Here is a 14,130-nt window from a genome sequence, read left to right as displayed (position 1 = left end):
GTCTTCATTCTTTTCTATGGGTCTCTCAGTCCTGTACGTTCTGTGCTGGCATCCCTGACAAACACCTGCAGGCGTCGCAAGCTCTTGAGTCTTCATGGAAACGGATGAAATGAACACAACCGTATGATAAATATCATGTACTGTAAGTACAAAATGAGACTTTGGCACATTATTACTGCAGTGCAGCAGGTAGCAAGAGCACACATTTAGCAAACTTACAGCGGAGTGCTTTATAATTAGGTTTCAGCATTTTGCCATAAGTGAAGCATTTTTTTTTTAAACATTGAATATTAAAGAAACAGCAGTCTGACACACACCGACATGGAGAGACTGCCTGTTAAAGGGCCGACTTACTTTTAGGTAGATTGGCAAATTATATACTTTACATATCAATTTACATACACGTTGTATATTTGTCAACACTTTGTATGTACAGTCGAACATTATCTGACACCGAACAGAAACTCGGCATTTGAACTTTTAAAACAAATGTGGCTGAATTACTGTAACAGCACACACAGACTCACACACATACACATACACACACACACACACACACACACACACAAAGTCTACATTTAGCAGCAGTTACTAATGTGTACATCTTATTGTCTTATGGTGGAAATTTTTTTTTTTTAAAAAAAAATGTAAAAATGAAATTAAAATACAACAAAGTAAAGAAACAAACTTTCCTTATCGTTCTCAATTGAGATATAATGACTGAACAAGAAAACGTGGTCGTGGTAACACTGGAGAGCTGTAGAAGAAGAGTTTTTTTGAGGTATTTCTGGAGAGCATGTTTTTTTTTTTGTTTTTTTTTTTTTGTTTTTTTAAATGCTCCCAACTCAGGATGCCATTATGAACAAAACATATTGGCAAGGAACAGAAGCGACTTTTGAACATCCATACAAAAGGAATACTAGTGGCTCTTGGATGTAAAAGGCAGCAGCTGCACACGTAAACAACAACCCCAAAGCGCTAGGATGCAAGAGAAAGCACAGAAGGTTCACGGAAAGGATGAAATCCATGGATGAATGGATGAAAGGCATGAGAATGATTGTCAATGTCAGAGATTTAAGCTGAAGGTTTGTGGTCTGAGATCACACTAGCGTTTCAGGCAGTGTGTCGGCGTTGTCTGAGGACAGCAGCTGCCAGATCTGCCACCGGTCCCTCTGCCAGTCCTGCCACTCTGGGCTGTGCGGCAACATTTGAGCCTCTGTTGTCGAGGCAGAGTTAGTCTGAGCTGTGGTCGGTCCCCCGTGCTGAAGACGGGCCCGCTGAGGTGAACCAGCCAGTCGGTGGTGGGAGTTGTAAGGGGGCGGAGAGCGGCTGTCGTTGAGCGCAGCCGGGCCACCGTCCCCGCCCAGATTTGTGGAGGTCGGGTTAAGCCCGTATCCGCTCGCTCGCTGCGGGGCCTGCGTGCTGTTGGGGTGTGACGTTGGGGAGGAGGCGGCGTTTAGCTGCAGGCGTGGCCTGACATGAGGGCTGGTACACACTCTGGTGACCGGCGGGTGCGGCCTGCACTCGGCATGGCCGGGTGCCGTCTGAGTCCGTTGTTGCGCTGCCTGCTGCTTCCCATCACCTTGGAGTCCGTCGAGACCCTCCTGTGAGCTGCGGGAGCTTCCCTCTGACATGTTGCCATGGGAACCTAGAAACAGAGCATCAACTCCATCAGTGAAATGAATTATACTTTAATGAATAACACCAGTAAATGTTTGGCATAACAAAGTACAAAGACACGCGCCAAGACGTCTTTAATTAGCGACACTGTCTGACAGGTCTTATTGCACTCTTAATGGAGAAATAAACAAGAACTTAACTCCTGCCTAATTTCTGTTCCTTTTCTTTAAAACGTCTAATTACAACCTCATTTAGAATAATCTGACTTTGATTAAATAACTCCTCTGCAGAGTTTGGCCACTCTAAGATATCTATTTATATTTCCATCTAACTGCTTTATTGGGTAAGTTTTTGCAGGATGTCAAGTCCATTGCAGCAAGTCCAGTGCTTTAACTAGAGAAGTGAGTTTGCAGAGGGGCTGGATTGATGTACGAATGTTTACCTGTGTGCATTTTGTCCTTGAGTGTTGGTTTCAGAGTACTGTGCCAGGTCCCCCAGATGTTAACATGCTCCTCTGATTTAGTTTCTGAAGGAAGTAAGAGAGAGATCGAATTCCTCTAGTACGAACAAACGTGCTTTCGCATACCCATCGGAAAAACTTGGCATTAAATTTGACACAACGCTCAAGTGAGAGTCAGAACCAGTTGTGCAGAACTCACCTTTGGTACCCCAAGTGTCAGTGCCCGGCTCTCTGCCCCATCCAGCGGCCTGTCTCGCCAGAGCGTACCGCTCCGGGATCCTGAAGACCTGCTCGCGGTCCGGGCTTCCTGGTTCTTCCCTCCGCTCGCTCAGGACCGGGGAGTTGTTGTCATACGGCGACACCTCGCCGCTGGATGCCTTGGAGTCGCTCGAAGAACGGCATTCGCTCAGCGTGAAGGGCTCCTCTGGCTGCAACAGGTCGGGACTCCTGCAGCGGGGGGAGAAGAAATATGGATGACAAAGAGTAGAAGAAAATAGACAAAGTCACATCCTGTGTGTGTGCGTGTGTGTGTGTGTGTGTGTGTGTAACTCACTGTGATGCTTTTCTTCTTAGAAGATAGTCCACCACATCTGGATCAGTCTCCAGCAGACTCATCAAAACCTCATTTTGCAGCTCAGGAGGTACCTGCAACAACAACAACTTGGATGAAATGAATGAACTTTTTTTTGGGGTTCTCTGCTCGTTCAAGGGGCCAATGTCAGGACAGCGGGAGGAAACAATCAGGAAGCACAATGTCTGTCTTGTCGTTTTAATTGTCAGAGGATTTCATAATCTCATATTTAATTAGCAGAATTTTATTCTTATTCTTTACTACCCTAACACATGAATGGATGATTCCCATCCACAGATTAAAAAACATTACTGTTTAAGGTTTCGGACTTGAAAATGACCTGAAGTGCCCGTCTGTGCTGTCTGAGACCAGAAAGGAACTAAAGTGACCGATGATGGCGGGAATCTGTGCAAAGTCACGACCTCTAATGACACCACACAGAGGATTTTCTGCCTGAAACTCTCTGCTTTTATTTTGGAAAGCACAAGTTGAAGTGTCTAGGTGAAAAGTTCACTGCTGACTAGCAAAATGTTCTTCTTTTTTTTTTTTGTATTTACTCACACCAATTTAGGTACCTTTCTGATCAAACCGGTTTTCTCTCACTTTCCCCTCGTGTATTTTTCTTATTGTGTGTTTTTCTGCTACTTTTTTCTCTCCATGAACCAGTCAGATCTCTGTTTCCATTAACCAAGACTCCGCAGGGGGATTGTCTTACTTTAAGTACTTTATAAAGAGCAATGTAAGAAGAAAAGTAAGAGGACGTGAGATTCTGTGTGTTTAGTAAAAGGGTCAAAGAATAGAAGAAGGGAGTAAATATGAAAGCTGGAAGAGAGCTCGGATTACTGACCATGAAGAGGGTTTGGTAGGTGGCGATCATCCGTTGCAGCACGGCGATGACGGCCGTGCTCTCCTCAGCCCTGGCCGAGCTCTGGACGCTGAACTCCTTGTCTGAGCTCTTCTGCTTGTGGAGCAGGTTGGGCCCGAATATGGTGGCCAGGTTCAAAGACGTCATCTTGTTCCCTGTGATCTGTAATCAGGACCAAGCAACGCTTTTAGGTTAAAACGAAAACCAGTTTGATGTGTGGGCGAACAGAATGAATCTGAACATAAAGCTTCCCCTACGTTTCTGGAAACGGGGCCAGATTAGAAAGTTCCCAGTGCTTCTCTAGGAGGTTGATATTCCTGCTTAACCCTCAGAAGTGGCATAAACTGTTAAATAACAGGGATTATAGGGATCATGTTACCACAGATACCGGGCGCCCAGGGGGCAGTATCACAGGGTTCAGACTGTTCTCTCTGTGAGCTGCCTGCACTTTCCATGCAGAATGTCAAGTAGCCAGACATCACTATAAAATCGAATTATTTTAATGGAATTGTTTGTTGGGTTCTGAAAATGTGTGATCTCCTCCAGATCCTTCATACGTCTCTATTCTCCCGTCATCCTTTCATGTTGATTTTCTCATCTTCATCTTGTGCCACTTGTCTCTTTGTTTTTTTTTTTTTTTTTTTTGAGATTGGGGTTTGGTGACGGCACACATCCCGCGACTTCGAGTCAACATCTAAATTTACAAAGCCCTTCAAAGCTCGGACGTTTTCAGCCATAATTTCATTTTTTCTGCTTCTTTCCCAGTTTCCTCCCTTTCCACTCCCAGTCCCAAAGGAGAGACGGGAGCCACAAACAGCCAGAAGTATTGATGTGTTGTTCCAGGATTTAATGTGAAATGCTCCAACTTCCTGTCACGATCTCAGCTACAGACATCAGAGCCATGGAGTCGTGAAGGGAATAAAAACAACACACGCATCAAGGCTTGACTCCGTTCTCCTGTATACGCACGGAAAACAGCAAAACACGCTTCCATCTGCACACATGCTAAAACACACACTATGCTTCTCGGTTGCACGGCACACACAGTCCCTCGCACAAAGTGGTGTGATTCACACCCACACACACGCAAAACAACACAAAAACAGAAATTTTCTCTCCAAACACACACATGCATGAGTCTGTGCAGCTCATTCCCAAACTATGGGCATTCATCTGCTGCTATGGAAACCTCCCCTCTATTCCTCTATTTGGATCCCGGCTGCAGGGATTCGTTCCCGTTCAGGAACACCGGTGAGGTCGGGCACTGTGATACATCCTGGCTCACGGTTCCAGTTCATCCCAGAGGTGCTGTGGATGGGTGTGAGGTCAGAGTTCTTAGAGGTTCACTGGGAAAAACCACTTTTTTTTGTTTTTTTTTGTTTCGTTTTGTTTTTCTGAGCCTCACTTTGTGCACAGGAGGCGTTGTCGTGTTAAAACAGGAAAGGGCTTTCCCCAAACTGTTGCCTCAGAGTTGTCTAATTTATCATTGCATGTTGTACCTCTGACACTTCCTTCTAAGGAGGCTCTGGTGAATTCTTACTGTATATCTTCAATATTATTCTGCAGCGATGTCCCACAGTTTTGTTGTGATTATAGCTTTCCAGTGCTTGTTTTGGATTACAGTCCATTCTGTGCAGCACCAGAGAATATTTTCAAGTTAAAATAGCCTCATGCAAGCTACTGTTGTTGTTTGAGGTATGTAGAGAAAACATATTTCCTTTCCCCATGTGGCATTTAGACAACTTGTTTTCTTGTAGGTTGTGCTCTGGTCAGATCTGGATTAAATGACGGATGTGATAATCAACGAGAGGCCGTTTAGCAATCTTACATCAGTGCTTGACAGGCACAGAGAAATGCAGTGTGTGTGTACATACCAACGGCACCAACTGATTCCTATCACGTCTTTGGCAATTTCCTCCAAATGAAGTGGAAACAGGCAGCAGACAAAATGCTAGTAACCTGACTAAAGGCAGCTACATTTAGATGTTTTGGACATGTTTGTGTTTTGTACCCGATGAAGGACTTTTTTTTTTCTTTTTTTTTTTTTATATTTATATTTGCTGTCTGGCACTCACCTCCTGTCCGTCTTTGTCCTGCCGGTCGTGGGCGTGGTCGGCCACAGTGGAGAGAAACTCCAGGAGGCGATGGAGCGTGTCGCTGTTGCATGCTGGGAGCAGGTAGATCAGCAGCTGGGCAACATTCTGCTGCTCATCTGGGTCCAGCACTGCAACAGAGGTTAGGATGGCCGGGTTGAGGTAGGAGGATCAGGGTTGGGGGTGGGGGGCAAAGACAAGAGTGGGACTTACATGTGGTGTTGATGAAGGCTGTGTAGAGCTCTTTAGTGAGGAGCGGGTCAGGCATGTCCCTGAGGAACTCCTTCAGCAGAGCAGCCACGTCGTGAACGCTGTGCTCCTCATCCAGCTGGATGTCGACGCCCCGATCAAACTCCTCTCGTAGCTGAAAGAAAAAGAAAAGAGAGGGCCGAGGAGAAAGAGAGGAAGGGGGGGGGGGGGATCAGAAACATCCTCTGCATATAACAATGGACATTATATTCTCGGTAGCGCGCACACTCTCACACGCTCACTTCCCGTTGGTCCTCCAAGTGACCTGGGAGACTTTGCCTTTCAAACTGGTTTTACCAGTATGGCTCCTAATCTGTGCCATCTGACCTTTGGATGACTTCCAGTCCAATAGAGAGTCTATTGTCAGCCATGGGTCATCTGGATACAGCATATACAGTACCAAGTCTGCACATTAAATATGGCTGTATGAATACAAATATTATTTGCATTAAGAGGACGGCGGATGCAACAGATGAAGCTTTTGGTAACATGAAGAGCTCACTTGTTGACCTTCGTGGTTTGAAAAGACTGTGTGAAGAGATTTGATTTGTTGTTGTTTGGAAAGCTGGTGTGGTTCTGTGTGTTTTTACCTGTGGGTGTGAATGTTGCTCAATGAGAGATGAGCATGGGTATGAAAATGCACCACCATCTTTTTTTTTTTTTTAAACTGTAGAGAAATACAAGGACACCCACCTGTCGGACTCTCTTCTTGGAACTTCCCACTCTAAAGATTCCCACAGTCTGCAAACCTGAGCAGACCAGGAAAGAAAGCTTAAGTGATTTCAACAATGAAACCATCTGTAGGTCTTGTCGTAGCGCCTGGATGCTCATATGTGATGGTGACAGTAGTAGAGTAAAGCGCTCACCGTATTTCTCAATGTGCTGACAGCAACTGTCCACCACCCTTGGCACCTGACGGTAGATGGGATTGAGGCTCAGCCTTTTGTCGCGGTGCTTCTCCTTTTTACTGGGCGTTTCGGCTGGGAGAGAGAGCTGCAGAGCCTCGAGCAGGCGGGACTGGTTGTCGTCCAGGTCTGTGATCGAGTCCACTGACATTCCCCCCTTGAGGATAGACAGGCATTTTATTATTCTAACATACCCCTCCAAAAAAAAAAAAAAAAGTTCTTGCCATGAATTTTATTCTTTTGTCTCACCCTCCTGCGGGCTCGTGGCGCAGCTTCAGGGGTGTTGGGAGATGTAGACTCATTGGCTGTCTCTGATGTGGAACTCAGTGAGGAGTTACTGCTGGATAACTCCTTATTGGACGATCTCTTGGTGGCAAACTGCAGGACACATCCAAAGTCCAAGAGTTAATTTGCTTCATTCTACATAGTCTAGGGTTATATATGCCCCTAAAAAAAAAAAAGCCTGATTTAAAAAAATGGAATCCTGTCAGTATATAGACAAATTCACAGATATATCTAGACCTGTAAAATGGATGAGACAAGGTCAGAGGAGTCCTTGTGCTCCTCGCGCTGTGGAGGGTCCTGGCGATAGCCGTCCTGACGCTGCCTGTGTGTTCGGTCATTAGCGATGACCTGGGAGAGGGGTATGCTAAAAGCCTGAGGTACGCATTCTGTTAAAAAAAAAGGGGGGGGGGGGGGAGAAAAGATGGAAACAAGGAGGAGTGTCAGTTGTGTCAGTTAAAACTCTTACAGCGCTGCTACAGTACTACAGCTGTTCCAAAATAAGACAAGTTGGGCTATCCAAAACCACTAATTCTAGTGCCTTTTACCAAAATAACACAACTATAATGACGCTCGCCCAATGTTGTGTTCTGGTGAACAGCTAGTATGTTGTTGAGCTACCTCTTATACCTTTTTTCCCCCCTTCTAGTTTCTAAATACTGTGACGGGCAGAGTGGAGGCTGTTTCGGCAAAAGAATCAAGTTTAAACAAAAATTAAGTGAAGCAAAAGCAGCAATTAACTGGAGCCTTGTTTCTGACGCTAATCTGTGTCGAAGGACGCGAGCACTCGACAATATGCAGAAAGGAATGATGTCATACGGGGCAATCGCAGGCCGTATATTTCATTATAGAGGATCCCAAAAAGCCAGAGCCAACAGCTGAGAAGAAAACCAGTCCAGCTGTTCAGTCAGTGTGTGTGTTTTTCTGCGCGTAAGAAAAAAGGGCAGAGGAAGAAAGAGGGAGTGAAAGCAAAATGCATTCCACAACCACAAGTGGAGGGCTGCGGTTCACGAACAACATGACCGCTAACGCTGTGACACAACAAATTTGCTCTGCAGCCCCACAGCATTAAACAGGGCTTATGTAAACCCCCCCCCCCCCCCCCCCACACACACACACACACACACACATTTGCAATCTGGATCGCATATTGTGCGGGGGGCTCTGCCAATGTAATGCATAGCACTCCACAATGCGTGCACAGCCAGACCACATGGATCAACCCATGTCAGATTTCATATATCTACATTTTCTAGGCCTACGGCGTCAACAGTCATGGTTTTCATGATATGTTTTTTTTTTTTAAAAAAAACTATTTCTCATTCATTCAGTGTGTTTTTGTTAGCTGGATGATTGGTGTGTGTGTGTGTGTGTGTGTGGTGCCAAAAAGTGTTTCAAAGACCGATTAGCGAATCTTTGTTTGAAATTGACAACTTCACCGATACTATCTGGGTAAAAACCCAAAGCTCAAGGGAGATTATAAACAGCTGTAAAACCTTGTTTGCAAATATCGTTTGACTGCACACTCAAATTACTGTGGCTGCATCAAAGAAGGTATTTTCATTTCCTCTCTCTTCCTTTCTTTGTGCGTTTCAGGAAAAAAAGGCCACCTCAAAGTGAAATGTAGCGGAGAGTAAACCTTAGAAATCTCACCTAACCCATAACTCAAATGCTTTGTTCTCTTCGGTTGGAGTCTCCAGTGTACCCATGTGTTGCCGCAGTTGTCACCAACAATGCTCGGTTACGATATGGCCCAAAGCATGTGGATTATTTTCAGACCACACAAGCCGGGATCATTCCACTCTCAAACTCAAGAAAATACATTTAAAAGTATGATTCTCCACAATAATACTTACCGCAATGTGTGTCATTATTAATTTTGGGATCAGAGTCAGGTTGACAGTTGATTATTGAATGTAGTTCTATGTTGTTTTCTTTATTTAGTGTAGTTTCTGTGTTTTGGTAATCTGATCAGAGTACTGTATTTCCCATGTTTTTACGATGGACTGGTATCCCGAATTTTAGCGCGTAACATGGGTCAAGCCCCGAAAACGCTGGATCTGAAACTTCCCATAATGCAGCTGCACAGCGTCTTTTGTGTCTGTCGACCATGTGTGAATCATCAGCGTTAGTTTTTCAAACGTGCCTTTCCACTCTCATCAACCACGAGCTCTGCAAAAATCACCAACCAGTGGATGTGCGTGATCAGCATCCACATGCTCACAAATCTGCCCTTCTTTCCATCTGGGCTCCTTTGACTAAGTTCCTTTTCTTTCTTTAGCGCAACAGAGGGGCTGCATCCCAACGACAGACCCGTGGTAAAGGGGACTGTCGCTGAGACGTGGGACGCGACGGTCCCCTGGGACTCGACAGTCCCCGCCACTAAATCTAAACCTAAACAGGTGAAGCCCATTGAACAAAAACTGTTTTATGACCTCGCTGTTCACCTGCCCCGAGGGGTTGGACACCACAGACTGGCCCTCTGTCTCACTGGCAGGACAGCGAGATGCTAGAGCCGTGACGAAGAAAGACTCTAGGAGAACAGAGAGAGAGAAAAGCCTGTGAACTGGCAAAACGTCAGCGAGCGTGTTCAAAGAACTTGGCGTACCTTTGTCTTTACTCTTCTCTTTTGCGAGAGAGTCCAACTTCCTCCTCAGGGACTTTTTCCTCTTCTGCCCATCTGTGGTGGACACACACACACAAAAATAGAAAACAGAAAATAAATCAACGATCTCCAAATCTGCTGTACCTTATCTTTCTGATTATAATCTAATAAGTTCATGTCAGGAATGCAGACGTAAATTAACCGCAGGGGGGAAAGCTGTCTATGAACTTAAACCCTATTTTTTTTTAAAAAGGATATTTATATGTACTGTAACTACAAGAGCATTTTACACTTTGGGCTGAAGCGTTCTGAAAGGAGGACAGTCACATTATCAGATGTCAACATGACGAATGACTGTGCTTTTTGCTGATAAATGATCAGGAAGCTCTGGGCTTTAACGCTTCGGGGACCCCTGTCTCGCATCAGGATGTAGGTTGTTGGAAACTTTTTTGGTGTCCAGAACCAACCATTTTACACACCACATCACTTTGGGAGAGTCTTCGCCTTCATCTGCTCGTTCAGCAACCTCAGCTTGAACCCCAGATGTTCCATTCAGCTGTATCAGATGAGTCATTTGTGTTGCTCCCACAACACATTCACTTTTCCCACGTGCCCAACCATCTTTGACAAATCTGGACAAGTTGTTCTTCGTTAATAATCAATTTATTGCCACTGTGGCGATATATGAGAAACTCACATGTCCCCTTCTGCATCTGAGCGGGAAACAAAACTGCAGCTTTGAGTGCGAGAGACGAGAAATGAGATCTTTAGCCGTATGAGAGAAGAAATAGGTGCGAAGCAGTGAGCTAGAAGGAGAAAGAAAGCAGATGTGACAGAGAGCGAGGGCAGTGAGAAAGAGAGGGAGAAGCTGAGATAGGAAATGGTTTCGATTTTTGACAGATGGCTCTCAAAGCCATACGGAAATCCCCCAAACCTCCAATCCTCCCTAGTTCAACTCCCATCAAGAGTTGTGAAACTGTCTGATGAACCTTGGCTGCTTTTCTGTCTCATCACGCCCTCATGCCTTTCCTCTTTGTCCTTCTTGGTTCTGTCCTCTTTAATCTGCTTTGCGTTCTTGAACACTTGAAACTTGACCCCTTGCACTTGGATAAATGGGAGAAATAGCAGCAGTGCTGAAATAGCGCTCACACACTCTCTCTCTATCTCTCTCTATCTTACACAGGAGTTGAAATATTTCCCTTGCTAGCACATGGCGGCCGTCCGGGGCTCTGGAATTCATAAGCAACACAGACAAGTACGTATTAAATCATGGTGGAGAGAGGTTTAACCTTCAGCTGGAATGCAAGGCCCCGGATAATCCACTAGCTGCACCATACCGCTGCTACGGCAGCCGTTCCACTCCTGAAACATATACAGCACTGAGATCTGGAAACCCAGCAGCACCAAGTATGGCGGTGTGGGGACCAGGACCCATAAGGAGTCACAGGAGAAATCTGAGGGGTCAGGAAATGATTTGCCTTTGGAGAGCTCTAAAAATAAGTCAAATATTTAAATCTGAGTTTGGGATTAATTGGTCACAACTACAAGATATGCACCCTGTGACAAGAGGCCATTTTTGTCACAAACCAGAAAGTTTGGGAACCTCCGTTAAGAACGGATTGTTTGGTGTTAAAACCTAAAGCGAATGCACCAAAGGTGTTTGCTTGTCGATAAGGATGTGAGTGTTTCAGCCTTGGGATAGATTGATCCATCCAGGATGGACCCCGCCTTTCGCCCAGTTTCAGCTGAAATGGGCTTTTCTGAACTTTGGGATTGTGTCTGTACTTGTCCTCTTCTATCTATAAACTATGATGCATGCGGACATTTTTAGCATGGGCGGCCCCAGTGGGAAACAAACCACCAACTGCAGCGCTCTGCCCGTTCTGCTAAGTCTGGATTAATTTGTCCTCATTTTGTAATTTTCCACACCTACAAGACCAAAACCCCATTTGTTCAGCTTTAAGACGCTAAGGCACATAAGGACTCAGAGAGCTTGTTGTTTTTTGTTTTGTTTTTTTTGCAATATATGCAGTAAATCATACAAAAACGTATGTAACACTGTTCAACTCTAATACTCTCCCACCTTTTGACATGGTAATCAACTCTAATACTCTCCCACCTTTTGGCATGGTAATCTGACATCCCAGGTCATAGTCCTGATGTAAACGGGTGAAGGCCACCTCCTGCAGCCTGGCTCTCTCTAGTTCTGACAGGCTCTGGATGGCAACCGGCGCCAGACGCACGCTCCGCCCTGACAGGCTGCTCCAGGTGAAATCACCCTGGGTAGACAAAGGATAAGAACATATAGATAGGTAAATAGAACATTGGGGTCAGGTCGCAGCTTTAAGTATTTTTAGCTTGATCATGGAAAGACAAGACGATATTCATAGACGACTAAGGGAGGAAGTCGTTTTAAAAAGCAAAACACAAATTCTCTAAGCTTCCTTGAAATGAATGCGTGTGAAAGTCGGTGAACACTTGGCCTCTGCGTTCTTGGAGTAATAAAATATCGAAATAGGCTTTTTTTTTTTTTTTTTTTTATGTGATTCTCAAAGATAATGAGCTTGGGAGTGAATTATTTTGGACAAAATGTAGTCCAGGCAGCTGTTGTCGAAAAAAAAAAGAGGGAGGCAGCAGCACAAAAAAAAAAAAAAAAAAAAAAAGCCTTGTTTTCCTCTAAGGAGCAAGTGAGGACATCTTCCAGTAGTGAAGTGGCCTTGCACTGATGGATTTGCAATATGCTCTCCACTCAACTAGCATCAGGATTGCATAGTTTATGTAGAGGAGGAGAAGAACGTAGTATAGGGCCAGATTGTAAAGAAACCAGGCTGAATCATCCCGCTACTCATTTTTACAGGAGCAGACGGGTCTATCTTTGCAGCCTTTGGCTTAATCCGCGATAACGGAGGAACTGAATAGTAAATAAATTGCTGGGGGCTTTGATGAACATTAGAGTCATCTGAATCTCCGGTCATGCATTCCTCTGTGTCTGCCGAGAAAAGAGGTCAAGAACGAGGGTGGGAGAAAGAGAGGAGACGTAGCTCCTGCTGATCTAATGCCTTATCCAGACAGGGGGCTTACGAGCGGACTCTGATGTGTCTGTGCTTATGCGGCCTCTGTTTTGTGCTCATGCGGGGTAATGTCTTCAAAACATAACGATTATTAGGTTTTAGTTTCTGTGAACGAGGCCGTCACAAATTGCGTGTAGCTCTCTTTATTAACAGAGCAGGTTACCCAGCACAGTTGTGAGGTGTTTTTGTTTTCGTGTGTGCCATTCCTTATCGCTGGCGGAGGAAACCCTTTCCCCCTTCCGCTTGACCTCACACACGGCTTGCATACCTGTACACACACACATATACACACACACACACACACACCCTGCAAAAGTAAAGGCGAACAGTTGGAAAAGTTAAATAAGAGGCCTTTCCCCCCTGGTCGAGCTGCTTCTGCCCAGCAGGATTTCTGAGGGGGACGGATGAGCTTCAGTTCTCAAGTGTCAAACTATGAAAACCGTGGAATGCTGACGGAAAAGCGGAAGGGGGCAGACTAAATCCTGGTATCACAGCTAGACTCTGGCAACAATGAGATGAAAGCGTGCGTGACCTGCGGGAGCACCCATTCAGATTTACAAACCGAGACGTTCCAAAGCCAAACCGCCCCCCATTTAACGTTTAACAAGCAGATCCCTGTTGACAGATAATATATGGTTTGCTGTCAGTATAGAGTCAAAAAAGGAAAAGATCATATCTGCAACTCCCATGTTTTCTGATTTCATTTTAGCGCACAATGGGGTTTGCATATTTTTAACGTCAAGTTCGAGTGCAGTTGGATGATAAGACTTCAAGAGGTGTCACACCGCACCAAATTTAGTCTCGTTATTCTAAATAATGACTCGCTACCTCTCTGGCTAACACTCTGAGCAAACAGGAACTACAGTCATGCACTTTTTTTTTTTGTAGTTTCACACATTGAAAACATGGAAACACTAGGATGTAAACCCCGCACAGGGAAAAGCTCAGGACGATGACTTCGGTGCCCTCGGCCTGCACCGGTGTTGACTTGCACTTAATAAGCACATGACACCGATTTACAACCTAGTTTGGCCTACAAGCCACCGGTGGAGTTGTCAGCCAAGTTTACTTAGTGAGACAGCAGCAGACACACACACACACACAGAAGTCACTTTGAGTTCATGATTACATTTTTAAAAGAAGAGAGTCATGATTAGTTTCCATCCTTCCCAGTTAGAAACCTGGTCACAGCTTATTTTCTCTGTCATATATAGTGAGTGGTAAATTTGTTTGGCTGTAGTCAATGAGCCACAGGGATCATATTCTCATAACAGATCTTTTAATGTTACACTCAAACCCATAGTATCTAATGGAATTACATGTCAGCGAACCACAAAATCCATTCATTATGCCGGCGCTCATGCAGACCGCTCATCCCACAAACGTCGGGCACAAAGGCTCGTGAACTC

At 45.0% G+C, this 14,130-nt stretch overlaps 1 protein-coding gene across 2 annotated transcripts in view; it reads right to left on the bottom strand.

Annotated features, from left to right (window-relative positions):
- Positions 1–337: 337 nt before the first annotated feature.
- LOC113127253 (rho GTPase-activating protein 6-like) overlaps positions 338–14,130 on the bottom strand; it is a 49,566-nt gene continuing 35,773 nt past the window's right edge. For both annotated transcript variants that reach the window (XM_026301660.1, XM_026301662.2), the window contains exons 2-14: positions 11,770–11,929; positions 9,654–9,725; positions 7,286–7,434; positions 7,013–7,141; positions 6,725–6,920; positions 6,552–6,607; positions 5,823–5,973; positions 5,592–5,740; positions 3,499–3,678; positions 2,634–2,725; positions 2,280–2,527; positions 2,063–2,146; positions 338–1,648 (exon numbers count right to left, since the gene is read on the bottom strand). In XM_026301660.1, the coding sequence (XP_026157445.1) occupies positions 1,101–1,648; positions 2,063–2,146; positions 2,280–2,527; positions 2,634–2,725; positions 3,499–3,678; positions 5,592–5,740; positions 5,823–5,973; positions 6,552–6,607; positions 6,725–6,920; positions 7,013–7,141; positions 7,286–7,434; positions 9,654–9,725; positions 11,770–11,929 (2,214 nt within the window). In that variant the 3' untranslated portion in view covers positions 338–1,100. The remainder of the gene's footprint in view (positions 1,649–2,062; positions 2,147–2,279; positions 2,528–2,633; positions 2,726–3,498; positions 3,679–5,591; positions 5,741–5,822; positions 5,974–6,551; positions 6,608–6,724; positions 6,921–7,012; positions 7,142–7,285; positions 7,435–9,653; positions 9,726–11,769; positions 11,930–14,130) is intronic.

The sequence above is a fragment of the Mastacembelus armatus genome, chromosome 2, assembly GCF_900324485.2.
Source record: "Mastacembelus armatus chromosome 2, fMasArm1.2, whole genome shotgun sequence".
Classification (NCBI taxonomy): Eukaryota; Metazoa; Chordata; class Actinopteri; order Synbranchiformes; family Mastacembelidae; genus Mastacembelus; species Mastacembelus armatus.
This window is presented reverse-complemented; position numbering and strand designations above follow the sequence as displayed.